At 40.4% G+C, this 14849-nt stretch overlaps 1 protein-coding gene across 2 annotated transcripts in view; it reads left to right on the top strand.

Moving 5' to 3' along the window:
- Positions 1 to 14849, top strand: part of Uggt1 (UDP-glucose glycoprotein glucosyltransferase 1) — a 117110-nt gene that overhangs the window by 89688 nt on the left and 12573 nt on the right. For both annotated transcript variants that reach the window (XM_057794566.1, XM_057794564.1), the window contains 7 exons: positions 850 to 934; positions 2698 to 2786; positions 3282 to 3383; positions 4486 to 4570; positions 5552 to 5734; positions 10024 to 10184; positions 11786 to 11900. In XM_057794566.1, the coding sequence (XP_057650549.1) occupies positions 850 to 934; positions 2698 to 2786; positions 3282 to 3383; positions 4486 to 4570; positions 5552 to 5734; positions 10024 to 10184; positions 11786 to 11900 (820 nt within the window). The remainder of the gene's footprint in view (positions 1 to 849; positions 935 to 2697; positions 2787 to 3281; positions 3384 to 4485; positions 4571 to 5551; positions 5735 to 10023; positions 10185 to 11785; positions 11901 to 14849) is intronic.

Below are 14849 nucleotides of genomic sequence, written 5' to 3'. Positions count from 1 at the left end.
TCTTTCTTCTGTGTGCCCTTGTTTATTTTCCTCCTTGTTGAGGGCTGTGGTGCCATCTTCTCTTCCTGCTGTCTGGGGTTCCTGTGCCTAAGTGGACAGTCCCTGTCTCTGGAATCTTCTGTACTTCAGCTTTCTCCTTTCCTTTTGCCTGAGAACCCTGCTGTCTGCTGAATAACAGCAGATGCAGCGACTTCCTGATACTTGGTGACTGGAGAATATGATTGTAGGAGAAGAGTGCTTAAACTCTTCTTCCTCTGCTCCTGTGCCTATAAACAGAGCTGGTGGTCCTGTGGACTTTCTGCCAGAGACACAGAGTTGAGTCTGCTCTAAACTTGCCTGGTTCTGTTGCCTCCCGACAGAGCAAGAATAGATAGACTTTCCATGTTTCTTCATACTCTCACTGTGGCCTAGGTTGGCTTTGAGCTCAGATTGATCTCCCTGCTACTTCCTTTGTGGTTCCAGGTGTGAGTCACCACATTCAGTAGATTTCTTTACATAACTGATCCAGTTAAAAGGTAGAAGTGTTTCCAGTGATGGGCCTGAGTGCTCAGAGCTATGAAAATAAACGCTTTTTCGTGATCTGCTATGTGCGTACCCTGCCTGAGAACCTGTTGCTGTTTGCCTGCTAATCTGAAGGAAGGTTCAAGAAGGAAGTCAGTTCACTTTAGTCTAGAGATGGAGATTTCTACGAATACTTCTTTGTCCTATAAAGGTGCTTCTTTTAGGAACTGTTGGTTTTGGAAAGCTTTTCTATGATAAAGATGATGGGCAAAATAGCAGTCATTGTCTATGCACTTACTGAATTTGGGGGGTTGTGATTTGTATTCTCTGTCTTACTTTTGTCTCCAGCCATGATGGTACAGATTCTCCTCCTGATGCAAATGATGTTGTTGTCCTCCTCAATAACTTCAAAAGCAAGATCATCAAAGTGAAGGTAAGTTTGCTTTGCTTTGGCAGTGACTTGTTTATAGTTGGTAAATAGTCCCATTCAGTCACTGTCATAGCAGACCTTGCTGTGGCCAGGCGTTAGTGATCTTGGTCAGCCACTGTCTGAAAATACTGACTCCTGTGTGACTCCTTCAAGAAGAGCACATTCGCATTAGTTTATTAAAATAATTAATGCTCCATTTTACTGTTATTGTTGTGGATCTTATGTGGCCTAATTTACAGGTTAAGCTTTCTCATAAATAGTGCGAGCAAAACTATGGAATATGTTCTGGGTTCTCTACTATCTCAGATTTTATGTATCCACCAGGGGCTTGGAATGTTTCCCAGCAGATAAAGGGGGGCACCTGCATTTTGAAGTCAGTCTGCTATTCCATGGGGGGGGTTGTTGTTGTTACTAGGGATGCTGCTTAAGGAAAATGTCTTTGTGAAGACAAGCTTCTAGTTTTCTTCAGCCAAGAGACTGTCATGTCAGAGAACAATGTTAGTCCCATTTCATACAAAATGTCCTCAGAGGCTTTGTCCCTCCCCCCTATTCTTTTTAAGACAGGATCTCACTGTGTAGTCCTGATTGACCTGGGACTTGCTATGTATTCCAGGCTAGCCTTGAACTGAGAGATAAGTCTGAACAGACTGGCTCCCAAATGCTAGGGTTAAAGACATCTACCACCTTGCCTGGACCAACTTTGCCATTTTTAAAAACTTTTATTTGTTTGTGTATATGTACATGTGTTTGTGTGACTGTATGCCACACATGTGTAGGTACCTGTGATCAGAAGAGAGAGCATTGATATCCTTTGGAGCTGGAGGTACAGGTAGTTGTGAGCTACCCAGTATGGGTGGTGAAAACTGAACTCGGGTCCTCTGGAAGAGCAGTGTGTCCTCTGAACCACTGAGCCATCTCTCCAGCCCTGGCATTGACATTTTTATACACACAATTCATAGTGTTATTAGTTATTTTATTCTGAGAAGACTGGGAAATCCCATTTACAACCCAACAGTAAGATTATAGTGTTTATAGGCATGGTTGATGTACACCTATAATCCTAGTACTTAAGGAGTTAGAGGCAGGAGGATCAGGAGTTCAGTGTCAGCCTGCACTGCATAGTGAATTTGAGGCCAGTTTGGGTGACATGAGACCCTGCCTCCAAAAACAAACACAAAATACAAACAGTAAGTGATTTTATTTACTGCCCTTTGTTGCTCTCCCTCCTCAGCGTTCTAAAGTTTTTTGACTTCAAGTAAAGTGACTGGAGGAAAAGTACCTATTATACATGGTAAAACCTAGAGTCAGCCATCCTGTGGCTGAACAGAAAGGAGACTGCTGCAGAGAATCCTTTGCAGTAATAAGTCTTGAAAATAGGCGTGGCCCAACATGCCTCTCCCAACAGCTCCTGAAGGCTGAATTCTTCCCCAGAAGTTGTCAGCTAGAAGAAATAATGTTATGAATTGTGTATATAAACAATGTGTATGTGTTTACTTGTTCTATGTTTCTATGCAGCTAAGTTTGGTCTTTGGCTCATTGTACAAACTAAGCTTGGTTATCATTCAATTCAAAGAGATAGCTAGATCCTCCCTGAAGGCTTTGATGTGGGCATTCTGATAAACATACTTTTTTTCCTGGGTATTCAGTCTGGATGGGGTTTTCCTATAGGAGACTTGGTTGATTGTTTCCTGTTGACAGCACTCCATGTGTATCCAGTGCCTGTCAGACCTACTGGGAGAAATAAGATCTGTCATATATGATTACAGGTTCAGAAGAAAGCAGACATGGTTAATGAAGACTTGCTGAGTGATGGAACGAGTGAGAATGAATCTGGATTTTGGGATTCATTTAAATGGTAAATTGGCATCATAAAAATGGTTAACATTTTGGAGGGAAATCTGAGAGGTGCATGCTATGCATCCTTTTGAGTACAATAATTTTTTTTACTTCTGACCTGCTTCATGCACCTAGATTGTTTCCTTTCCATTGGAGTTGGGAAATGTTTCCCATTGATTAAGAGAGGGGAAATGGTCTTCCATGTAGCTTGATGGGTGGGGTCCACTCCTAGAGGAGGTGATAGTCATTGTTCTGTTGACCTCCCCCTGGACAGATTGTATTCTCTGGAGCAGCTTATGTTCCATTTATTCCTAAATGATGTGGTGCCTTTTGATGAGCATTCTTATTGCCTTGCAAGATGGCCTTGTTCCTGTGCCCCTTCCCGCATCTGTATGTGGCTTCCACAAGTCTTACCTCTCGAGCAGGAAGACACGGGTGCTGTCTCTCTCTCCTCTCCTGAAAGGTTGTGTCTACCCAATCGTAAGTGGTTCTGTTTTGAATTCTGTTGTTACAGGGGCTTTTCAGGACAGAAGACTGAGGAAGTGAAACCTGAAAAAGATGACATAATCAATATTTTCTCTGTTGCATCTGGTCATCTCTATGAAAGATTTCTTCGGTTAGTCTTCATTATTTGTATGTAAATGAATTTGTTACAGTATGCTTATTTTGTGAGAAAAGCTTTGCTCACTGTACTATGTGTATTTATATGAAGTACTCTTAGAGCTGTGGATAGCTTGCCACATACAGTTCTATTTGTTTTGATCTGGTTCACTCCATGAAGTAGAGCTACATGGTGCCTCAGTGTGGCTATTACAAGGCCATAGACCATTACTATCCTATGTGTATACCTTATAGAAATTGTTGTTCCTTGACCATAAATATTGCTTAAAGCAGAAACTAAGGAATTGACAAACAATAGGCCATAACCATGTAACTCTTGGCCACCTTCTGCAGACCCACACAGCTTTAGAGCCAGATCTTAGTTCTAAGTGAGAACACCCTTGCTTGAACAACCGAGACTAAAATGGAAGGGGTTTGCCTAGGTCATACAGCTGAAAGCAGAACGGGCCATTGCTTGAAACTGTTGCTGTGGTTACCAGAGGGGAAGGGTCTCAGGGTCAGTTTGTCACTCTTTCTGGGAGCTCAGTGTTGAAGGAACACATTGCTTGAAGGTCATTGTCCCAATTTCAGAGCTGTTTTTCCTTTTAGTTTTCATTTTAATTCTGGTATAGGAGACAATTAAAAAAAGTCATTTGGGTAATTTTTAGTTCTTTTTCCACTAAATAACTAAATAAAATAACAATAGTGATTAAAAACTTTATTGCATTTTTGGCCTGGGCCTGTTCCCTCTGGTTTCCCTTCCCCTTCCCTGCTCTCCTTTCTCTCAAGGCTCTCTTTCCAGACTGACAGGGGCCGTGCATGTACCAGATGTTGCTGGGTCTGGAGAATGATGGCTATGACCTCCAGTTTGTGAGGTGGCTCATTTAAGCATGCAGCATACTTAGCATTTGCCCCTATCTGTTTGGAATATGCTTTCAGGGAAATCCTTCTCTCATTCAGTGACACCTTTTAGTACAGTATGTAGACTTTCCCACTACTGATGGTCCCTGCCTAACTGAACCACAGGTTAGCTCTGCTGTCAGTCTTGTGATTTTTCTCTGCTTAATGTTGTTGAGGTTAAAAAGCATTGGAAAATCATTATTTGTTTTGTTTGGCAGCATAATGATGCTATCAGTGCTGAAGAATACCAAAACTCCTGTGAAATTCTGGTTCTTGAAGAATTATTTGTCCCCCACATTTAAGGTTTGTTCATGGGGAAAGGGAAAACCTTGTTAAGGGAATATTTACACTGTAACATATTCTTTTCTACTTTTGTTTTATCTGTACACTTATTTTTTATTCCTTTTATTAGGATATCCTAATTTCATTGTCTTTTCTATATTGGTATTTTTTTCTTCCAGGCTGCTCTATTTGGAGTAATAGTTATTAAGAAACAAACCCAAAACTGTGGCCTGTTTGAAGCTGAATAATATAGGAGGAGAGTCTCTTGTCTTTTCTAAGAGACAATGTTTTAACAAAATAATAACCTTTTCCCTGGATGCTTGCATGTGTTTGCCTTGGTTTAAGAAGCACAGTGATAGTGTGTTTTGAGAATGATTAATTTTCTTATGAATAAGGTATGGAAGGATTGCTTCCTCTGTGCCAAAGGAAACCAAACTTCAGCAGTCTGCTGCTTAACTTGTGTTGGCCTGGACTGATTTTCTTGCATCTTACTTTTTTTTTCTGTAGTATTTAAAGCAGTTTTATACTCAGTGATGACTCATCTCAAATGAGCAGTTACTTCTGCTCTCCTAAAGGCATCCGTGTCTTGGGTACAGAGGACTTACTGTTAAGTGAGGAGATTGAAGACTTGTGGGTCTGCTGTGGTTTAGACATAGCCTTGAGAAGATTTTACTACAAACTCAAAGTGTTTTACTAAAATCAAATTTAGATAAGTGAACCTGGAGCTTATGTGCCGTAAACACCCACACACGGAACTTTAAATCTCAAAGCCTTCACCTGCATGTTTCTGTCAGATCATATGGTGACTACATGTCATCAAGAATGGGAATTGGACCAGAGTTTATATGTGCTCTTATGAGTCAAGTGAATTAAGACCAAGTTTCTCAGTAGACCTTGTCTTAGTGTGTACTATAATACTTAGTTGTACTGTAATAATGGTGGTTAACTTGCATTAAGGAATCAATTCAGAATGAATGATTATTGTTCCCTGTCTAAAAATAGGAGTTTATACCTTACATGGCCAGCAAATACAACTTTCAGTATGAACTTGTTCAGTACAAATGGCCGCGGTGGCTTCATCAGCAGACAGAGAAGCAGCGGATCATCTGGGGCTACAAGATCCTCTTCCTGGATGTACTTTTCCCACTGGTTGTTGACAAGTTCCTGTTTGTAGATGCTGATCAGGTAAGCTTTGAACACAAGCTGTTGGTAGTCAGTGCTAAATAGGTCAGGTTTCCTTTTCCCTTTTTATTCGAGGCACGGTTTCTCTGTAGCTTTGGAGCCTATCCTGGAACTAGTTCTTGTAGACCAGGCTGTCCTCGAACTCACAAAGATCTGCCTACCTCTGCCTCCCGAGTGCTGAGATTAAAGGCGTGCACCACCCACTGCCCGGCTCCTTTTCCTTTTTAAGGATGATTTTCAGATACGGAAAAGTACCTGTTCTTTTTGCATTAGTATTTCAGAAATATGAAAAGATATCATTCAGGTAGTATCACTTTTTAAATTTAAGTTCCATCAGCTCATCTCCCTTTAAATTTTTTCCTTGAACATTTTATGCATGTATACAATAAAATGTCTTCATGTAATCTATCATACATACCCTCTGTAACTATGTCCTATTAGTGCATAGGTGCATGGGTATAGAGCCATCTACTAGAGCCTGGGAATCCTGTCAGTAGCCATTATCCTAAGAAAAGAATGATTCTCCCTTTCCAGTAGCTACCCAGTGCCAGTAAGGGGTGGAGCCTACATGTCATCTATCCCATCTGTCTACATTTTGGCTGGCTTGATCATGTATAGGTCTTGTGCATGCAGCCACAGCTACTGTGAGTTTATGAGTCTGATAACCATGTCATGCCAGAGGACAGCATTTTACAGCACTCTGCCTCATCCGCAGGCTCCAAATCCTTTCCATCTCATCTTCCAGATGGTTTTTGTTATTATGTTTGTTTGCTTATGGCTGTGATCTCTCTGGTTTCTTTTTCAGTTTGCTATTGTAATATAGAAAGGCTACTGATTTTTTTTTATGTTGATTTTGTATTCTGTCACTTTGATGAAAGTATTTATCAACTCTAAGACTTCCTTGGAGTCTTTAACATCTGTCAAAAAACAATACTGCGACTTATTTTGCTATTTGTATTCCTTTTGTTTCCTTCTCTTGTCATATTGTTTTAGCTAAGACTTCAAGTACTGTATTAAGTAGAAGCTGTTTCTTGTCTTGTTCCTTAGGAAGAGTGTTTTGAGCTTTTCCCCATTTGGTATGATGTTGACTTCAGGTTGGTTCTATATATAGTTTTTATTAAGGCATGAGCCGATTATCCCTAAACTTGCCTTGATTGTTATCATGACCTTTTCTGTGTTGATAGAGAGAAACATAATTTCGGTCCTCTAGTTCATTCATGTGCAGAATTATATTTATTGATTTACACGTATCACCACTGCATTCACTGAAATAAAGCCATAATGAATGATGTTTTTAATGTAATGTTAAATTCTGTCAGGATTTTATTACCAAGTTTTATATTTATGTTTATCAAGGAGATTGGCCTGTAGTTTTCTTTTATTGATGTGTGTTGTCTTTATTTGATTTTGGTGCCAGGGTAATACTGGCTTCATAGAAAGAGCTCAGAAGGCTTCTTTTCTATCTTAAGGAACAATGTGAATAGTATTGGTATTAGTGCTTTACAACTACAAGTTGTAAGTTCTGGTACAACTCTACAGAGAATCCATTGGAAGTTGAGTTACAGACAGTTGTGAGCTGCCCTGTGGGAGCTGGGACTCAAACCTGGATCCTCTGGTTGAATAGCCACTGCGCTTAACCACTAAGCCCTCTTTCTATCCCACTATCCTTTGATTTTTTTTGCAGATAGTTTTGCTGGGTATAGTAGTCTTGATTGGCAGTTGTGTTCTTCTAGAGCTTGGACTACATCTTTCCTTTTGGCTTTAAGTGTTTCTCTTGAATAACCAGGTCCTATTCTGATAGTCCTGCCTTTATAAATGACATGACCTTTCTTTCTTGAAGCTTTATTTTGTGTTTTTAGTATTTTAGTTATAATATGTTGGTCCTGTCTAATTTGGAATTCTGTAGCTTCTCATACCTTGTTGGGCATCTTTTTCTCTAGATCTGGGGAAAAACACCTATGATTTTATTAAAAATATTGTCTGTGCTTTCGGTGTAGTATCCTGCTTCTTCTGTGCCTATAATTAGATTCGCTCTTTTGGTCTTTCTGCAGTGTCCTAGATCTATACCCCCACCCTTCCCCGAATCATTTATCATTGACCTTAATTATACGATTTGATTCTTCTGTCTTTTCTTTTGGCCCTGATACTTCATTTTCCACACAATCCTTTCTGTTCGTGAGGCTTTCCACTGAGCCTTTAATTTGGCTAACTGAATTTTTCATTTCTAGCATCGTCTCAGTTTGGTTTTTCTTCAGCATTTCTGTCTCCCTCTCCCGATTCAATTTTTATGTCTTGGGTTGATGTCCTCATTGCATTCAGCTCTTTTGTTTTGTTCTCAGAATATATTCATGTCTTTACGTTGCTTGGACATAGTTATATTTATTCTTTTAAATGCTTCCGCTAAAGTTCTTCAAGCTTTTTTCATTAGGAGCCCTAGCAATGGGATTAATTGTAATCTTTGAAGGGGATTTGATGTCTTGGTTTTGTTTTTGTTTCTGCTCTGGGACTTGGACATCTGGAGTTAGTTTATCTGCTGAGTCTTTTTCTATTTTTAATTTTTAAAATTCAAATCACCTTTTATTTTCTTTCAGTGGTAGTGTTTGCAATGTTCAGGAGTGAAATCGTTGTAGGGTTGAGGTGCTGTTTTCTTCTGTGGGACTAGTGTCTAGGGACAAGGTCCCTATCTTAAGTCTTCCTCTGAGGGTCAGGTATTGTTCTATTTAAATGTGGGGATTCTGCTTGGGTCTGCACCTTTCTCTCGAGAGTTGTGAAACTTCCCAGAGTAAAATCTGGTTCCTGTTGTGAGTTCACAGCTTCTGTTGAAGCCACTGCAAGATACTTCTGTTCTAATTTGGAGTCAGTTCATTTCCCACCCTGGGCCTGCAGCTTCTTGTGAAGCTGTTTGGAGATGTGATGCTCCTACACACCAGTAGGCCTCACCTAAGTTCAGGGTTGGCCCTGTCTTTAGCTTCCCAGCACATCTCATTTTCATATTGTCTTAAATACGGCTGCTCTGTTGTGTGTTCAGTCCTATATATTACTTAATTCATTTAACATAAATACCAAGAATTGAAAAAATAAATGTTTAATATTACTTTGCTACTATGTCCAGTTATCTTCCCAAATGTTAAGTACTTTATTTGAACATTCATTGACTTTAAAACAGAGCCTTTCTCTGTTGTCCAGATTGTTCTTCTGTCCCTGCCTCTGGAATACTAGAACTCCAGGCCTGTACTACCACATCTAGCTATAGGTGTTACTGGCATGGGTGATAAATGAAGTTCAGGGGAAATGCTTAGATCTTATGACAAGGAATGCTGCGAATACTTCTCTGGCACACCTTCTCCACAGTGATGCTGATCCTTTTAACCACTGCAGCTGCTTTCTCCTCACTGCTAAACTATCCTTTTGTTATCCTTATGTTGATCCTGCTTATCTGACCCAAAGCAAGGTGCTTACTAACCATGCCACAGCCTGAAAATAAGACAGTCTTCAAATCTTCCATGTTAAATCAATAGGTTCATTACTTTTGAATTCACCCTAACTCAGTTTTTCAGAAGATAAGATCCTCGCTCTCATCTGAGCCCTCATCAGCACAGTCTTTACTGTCAGCTGTCCCTGACCCTCTGGTCCTAGGCACGCCCACCAGAGAGGTCCTGCACGCTCTGCTTACAGCACTGTAAGGCTTCTCTAGCCTGCATCTGCAAGCTCTCCCACATACTTCCACAAGCCACCTTGAAAAGGCCTGCAAGCCACTGGGCAGGTTCTGTCACTTCAGCGTGTGCCTCAGTATCAGTTTTCTGTATTAGAACTTGTCTCATTGTCTGACCAAACACCTAACAGAAGCAGCTCAAGGGAGGAAAGATTTGTCTTGGCTCCTAGTCTCAGAGGGTGTATTTGTCATAATAGAGAAAGGGAAATGGGTAATGGACCAGGGGGACCGGAATGTCTGATGAGACTGCTTGTCCCCATGACGGCAGACCAAGGGTAGAAAATAGAAGCTTGAACAAGGCCTGCCCCTAGAGACTTCTACCAGCCAGCCTCCAAAAGGCTCCACAGTCTTCAAAATAGCACCACCCACCAGCTCGGGACCAACTGCTCAAAACAGGAGTCTGTGAGGATCATTTCAGGTTAAAGGGTGACAATGGAGGAATCCAGGCTTGTATTCTAGAGCCTGTGTGTTACCCATTGAGTTGCCCTGTCTGCTGCCTTGTGTAATGTAGTCTACTTTAAGGAATGCCTTAAGTTTTCTGTATGTCAGTTAACAAGTATTTTGACTTTCTTTACTACAGATTGTACGGACAGATCTGAAAGAGTTAAGGGATTTCAATTTGGATGGTGCCCCTTACGGTTACACTCCTTTCTGTGATAGCAGGAGAGAGATGGATGGCTACCGGTTCTGGAAGTCAGGGTACTGGGCCAGTCACTTGGCTGGGCGGAAGTATCATATCAGGTACTGAAAGAGCACTCCCTACACTGTTGTCTGGTTTTTCTTTTCTTAACTTTGTGAATTGAATCAGTGAATAGATATTATATTAATATGGCTTAAAGAGAAAAATTTTTTAATCTGTCTTTTTTATCCAGCCCCCCCTCAACAGATAATCCCTCTTATTTATATCCTGTCTTTCCAGAGTTTAATTCTTACATAAACAACTATGATGAATATGTATCCTTTTTATTACAAAATATACTCTCCTTTTTACACTGTCTAAATTACTGTGTTGTAATTTGAGCTTTTTAAAAGGATGTCATGTTATAGTTCTTATACCTATGTATACTTTATTCCTTTGCTTAGCTGCATATTCTGCAGTGCAATGTTCATAGTTTTCCTCTTACGATGTGTCCTGATGCATAATCTATGAAATACTTTTTTTTTTTTGCCTATTTCAAGCATATTAGTAACCTCTTGGGTCAGTGTTTGGGCTAAGCATGGTAGCACATGCTTTTAATCCCAGCACTTGGGAGGCAAAGGCAGGTAGATCTCACTCTCTCTCTGGGTTTGAGGCCAGCCTGGTCTACATAGTGAGTTCCAGGACAGCCAGAGCTACAAAGTGAGACCTTGTCTCAAAACAAAATAAAACAAAAACCCACCACCAACAACAACCAGTATATGCATTTATTCGTTTCTAATGGACACTTCATGTCTTCTGGAAGAAGTATAATTTGGAAGATTTGGAGGCAAGGATACACAAGAAAAACACAGGGCTGGAGAGATAGCACAGAGATTAAGAGCACTGACTGCGCCTCCACTGGGATAAGGGTCAGTGCTCAGCACCCGCATCGGCACACTGCTTCTGTAACTAGTTTCAAGGCATCCGATGCCTTTTGACCTGTGTAGGCATTGCATTCATGTGATACACAGACATAGATACAGGGAAACACCTCTACATGCATAAAATGAATTTGAAAAAGAAAAGATATGCTTATTTTATGTGTATGAATGTTTTGCCTGCATGAAGGCCAGAAGATACCAGGTCCCCTGGAACTGGAGTTAGAAGTGGCTGTGAGCCCCTGTGTGAGTGCTGGGAACCAAAACCTAGTTTTCTGGAAGAGCAGCAAATGCTTTTTGCTCTGAGTCAAGTCTACAACTCCCTAAATAAGCCCTTTTAAAAAAGAACGCATAAAGAGCTGGATGATGAAGTACAGTGATTTCAGTTTTATACTTAGTTCCTGGCCTGAAAGAACTGTAGCACTGCCTTCCTCCCCCACACCCATTTAAGAGATCATCAGGATAGCTTTGGCAAGGGTTGTTATTTATCAGCTTCAATGATTTTCATTGCTAAATCTTCTGAGTTAGCTAGAAATCTTGCCTCAGGAATTAATTTTCATGTAAGACAACAAATAAGAAGCTGAGCGCGGTGAGCTGTTAGAGCGGAGCGTGGCCTGCAGGAGGCGATCCTCTCTGAAGTACGCAGTCCCTCGGCAGCCATCATCCCTTCACCTCTCAGTGACACTTGGCAGCGCCTGCCTCATGACCTCTTCCATTATTCAGTTTGCTTTGTTGTTGACATAAATCCGTGGTTTGCCTGTAACAAGTGTCCCTTCTCTGCTCAGTGCACTGTATGTCGTGGATCTGAAGAAGTTTAGGAAAATAGCTGCTGGTGACAGACTCAGGGGACAGTACCAAGGTCTGAGTCAAGATCCCAACAGTCTTTCAAATCTTGATCAAGTAAGTGACTATTGACAGTCATGCCAGTACATTCATACAGTCATGCCTCTGTGTGTCAGAAAATGAAGTAGTGTTTGTGTCTCAGTACTCTCTCGGAACTGAACAGTTTCTTCATGGAAAGTGTGTGTGAGTGTGTGTGTGTGTGTGTGTGTGAGTGTGTGTGTGTGTGTGGGGGGAGAGATCGATCAGACTTATATCTGTTTTCCAAAGGACTGAGACTGTCAAATATTTCAGAATTTATATAATATAGCATTAAACTTTCCCTAGCCCTGACACCCTGCATGTCAGAAACTCTCAGGAAGGTTTGCTGAATAGCATTTTCAGAAGTAAAATTATAGGCTTGTTTTGTTTGGGTTTTTTTTTTCTTGTTGTTTTTTGTTTTGTTTTGTTTTGTTTATGCTTTTGGGTGTTTTACCTGCATGTATGTGTTTGTGCACTATGTGTGCAATGCGCCCAGAGTCCAGAAGAGGGAGTCTTTTCCCAGGGAACTGGGGTAATAGATGCCATGCTAGGTCCTGTGGAAGAGCAGCCAGTGTTCTTACCCCCTGAGGCTTCTCTTCAGCCCCAAAATTGTACTTTTAGGTATTTTTAGATATCTATTGTCAGTCTTTTTACCTCTCTCTCTCTCCTTCCTTCCTTTTGTTGTTGTTGTAGTTAGACTGGTCATGATTTCCACCTGCCTTTCTTAAAAATTTCTAGTCGTTTATTGTGATATGTAGCATATCATAAATATACATCATAAAGTATATCAGGGAGTCACTACAGAGCAAAGCCCATAACCAGACCTCACTCAGGAGTGCATCATTATGCCACCACACTGCTCCCTTCACCCTGACCTTGACAGAAGTCAGCCCACTTGCTTCTCTAGAGACTCAGTTCTGAGCCCTTGGTCCTGCCTCCTAGACTGTGTGCTTGTTTTGCCTCTTGTCCTCTACTCTGTTTTGGAGATGCGTCCCTACTACTCATGGTTTTGGTTGGTTGGGGTTTTTTTTTGTTTTTTTTTTTTGTTTTTTTTTTTTGGATTTTTGAGACAGGGTTTCTCTGTAGCTTTTTTGGTTCCTGTCCTGGAACTAGCTCTTGTAGACCGGGCTGGCCTCGAACTCACAGAGATCCACCTGCCTCTGCCTCCTGAGTGCTGGGATTAAAGACATGCATCACCACTGCCCAGCTGGTTGGTTGGTTTTTTGGGGGGGTTTTGTTTGTTTGCAGTTTTGTTATGCACTGCAGGCTTGCGTTTCCCTAGCCTGCATATTTTCAGTTTTTCACTACATCAGTAATGCCACTGTGAACACTTGTGCATGCATTATTTATTACTATAGGTGGGAGTATTAGCTATCAGTTCTTTGTGCCTTTACTACCATTACTAGATAATTTCAAAAAGCTTTTAAAATACATGGGGGAGGTGGATATTTGCACACGAGTATAGTCCTCAGGGGCTGGAAGAAGCTGTTGAATCTCTGGAGCTAAAGTTACAGGCAGTTGTGAGCCACCCAGCGTGGGTGATGGGAACCAAACTCAGGTTCTTTGGAAGAGCAGCCATTACTGTTAACCACAGAGCCACTTCTCCAGGTGCTAGAATCCAGTGTGATTCTAGTTTGCACTCCCATCAGCAATGTGAGAGATACTATTGGTTATATTTTGATCAAAACTTAATGGTCAGTCTTTTTACTCTAGATGGAGCTGAGTTCCCCTTATAGCTTCTGATTGGAGAATTTAATCCATTTGTGTTTGCTGTAATTGCTAGTGAGACAGAATAAGCACCTGATGTTTCCTGTTCATTCTCTTGTACCATTGTATTATATCTTTCTTCAATCCTGCATTTTTTACTGTCTTCCTCATTGTAATGGATATTTTTCTAATTTATCATTTTAATAGTATATGTGTATATGTTTAAGGTTATCTGTCTATTTATCTACATGCACATGGCTGGGTTAGACTCACTGTGTAGACTAGACTGGCCTAGAACTCATAGAGATCTGGCCTGCCTTTGCCTCCTGAGTGCTGGGATTAAAAGTGTGCATTACCACACTTGGCTAGTACTGCATGTTTTTAGTTGTGTGTGTGTGTTCATACTGATGATTACCACTAACATCTTAATTTATAATGGTCCAGTTTGAATGAATGCTAGCTAATTTCTGTAGTGTATATACAAAAACGAACTCCATTTCCCTGCTTTGTTTTTTTGTTTGTACTGTTAGCAGTTTGTATTTTTATTCACTATATGCCAATCATACAGATTTATAAATGCTTTTTGCATTGTCTAATTTTAAATCAGAAACATTGGTATTTTCTTTATGAAAATGCATATAAACTCTGTTAACAAATGTGGATTCCAGTTACCATCTAGCTTTACCATCTAGCTTCATTTTAGCCAGGAGGGTTCTCTTTAAAGTTTTCTTTCAGTCTTGGTGAATAGTTACGTTATACATAAGAGCCCTGCTGGACAGTTTCTTTTCTTTTCAGCACTTGAATATCTTTTCCCACAGTCTTTGTCCTCCAGGGTTCTGATGATAAATTATCATTTAAACTTCAGTGATGATCTTTTGATTATGACATGTATCTCAACTGCTAATTTCAAAACAGTTTGAATATGTTTTGATAGTTTTAAATAAATATGTTAGGTATTGGTATCTTTCTGTTTATACATATGTGGGGTGTGCTGCCATGCCTGACCCAGTTTCATTTTCTTTAAACAGGACAAATTCTAGGTATGGTGACACACACTTTTAATCTCAGGGCTTGGGAGGAAGAGGCAGGATCTCTTTGAGGCCAATCTGGTTTACATAGCAAACTACAGGACAGCCAAGACTACATAAAGAGATATCTAAAGATGAATAAGTCAATAAATAAATAAACAGAATATATTGATCTACTATACCATCTTAGTCAAGGGCAAAAAATATAGTTTAGTGGTAGAATGCTTACCTAATATAGGCAAGATCCTTAGTT

This window comes from Chionomys nivalis, chromosome 19, assembly GCF_950005125.1.
Source record: "Chionomys nivalis chromosome 19, mChiNiv1.1, whole genome shotgun sequence".
In the NCBI taxonomy this organism is placed as follows: Eukaryota; Metazoa; Chordata; class Mammalia; order Rodentia; family Cricetidae; genus Chionomys; species Chionomys nivalis.
Note: the sequence above shows the minus strand (reverse complement) of the source record. Positions and strands in the feature narration are given on the sequence as shown.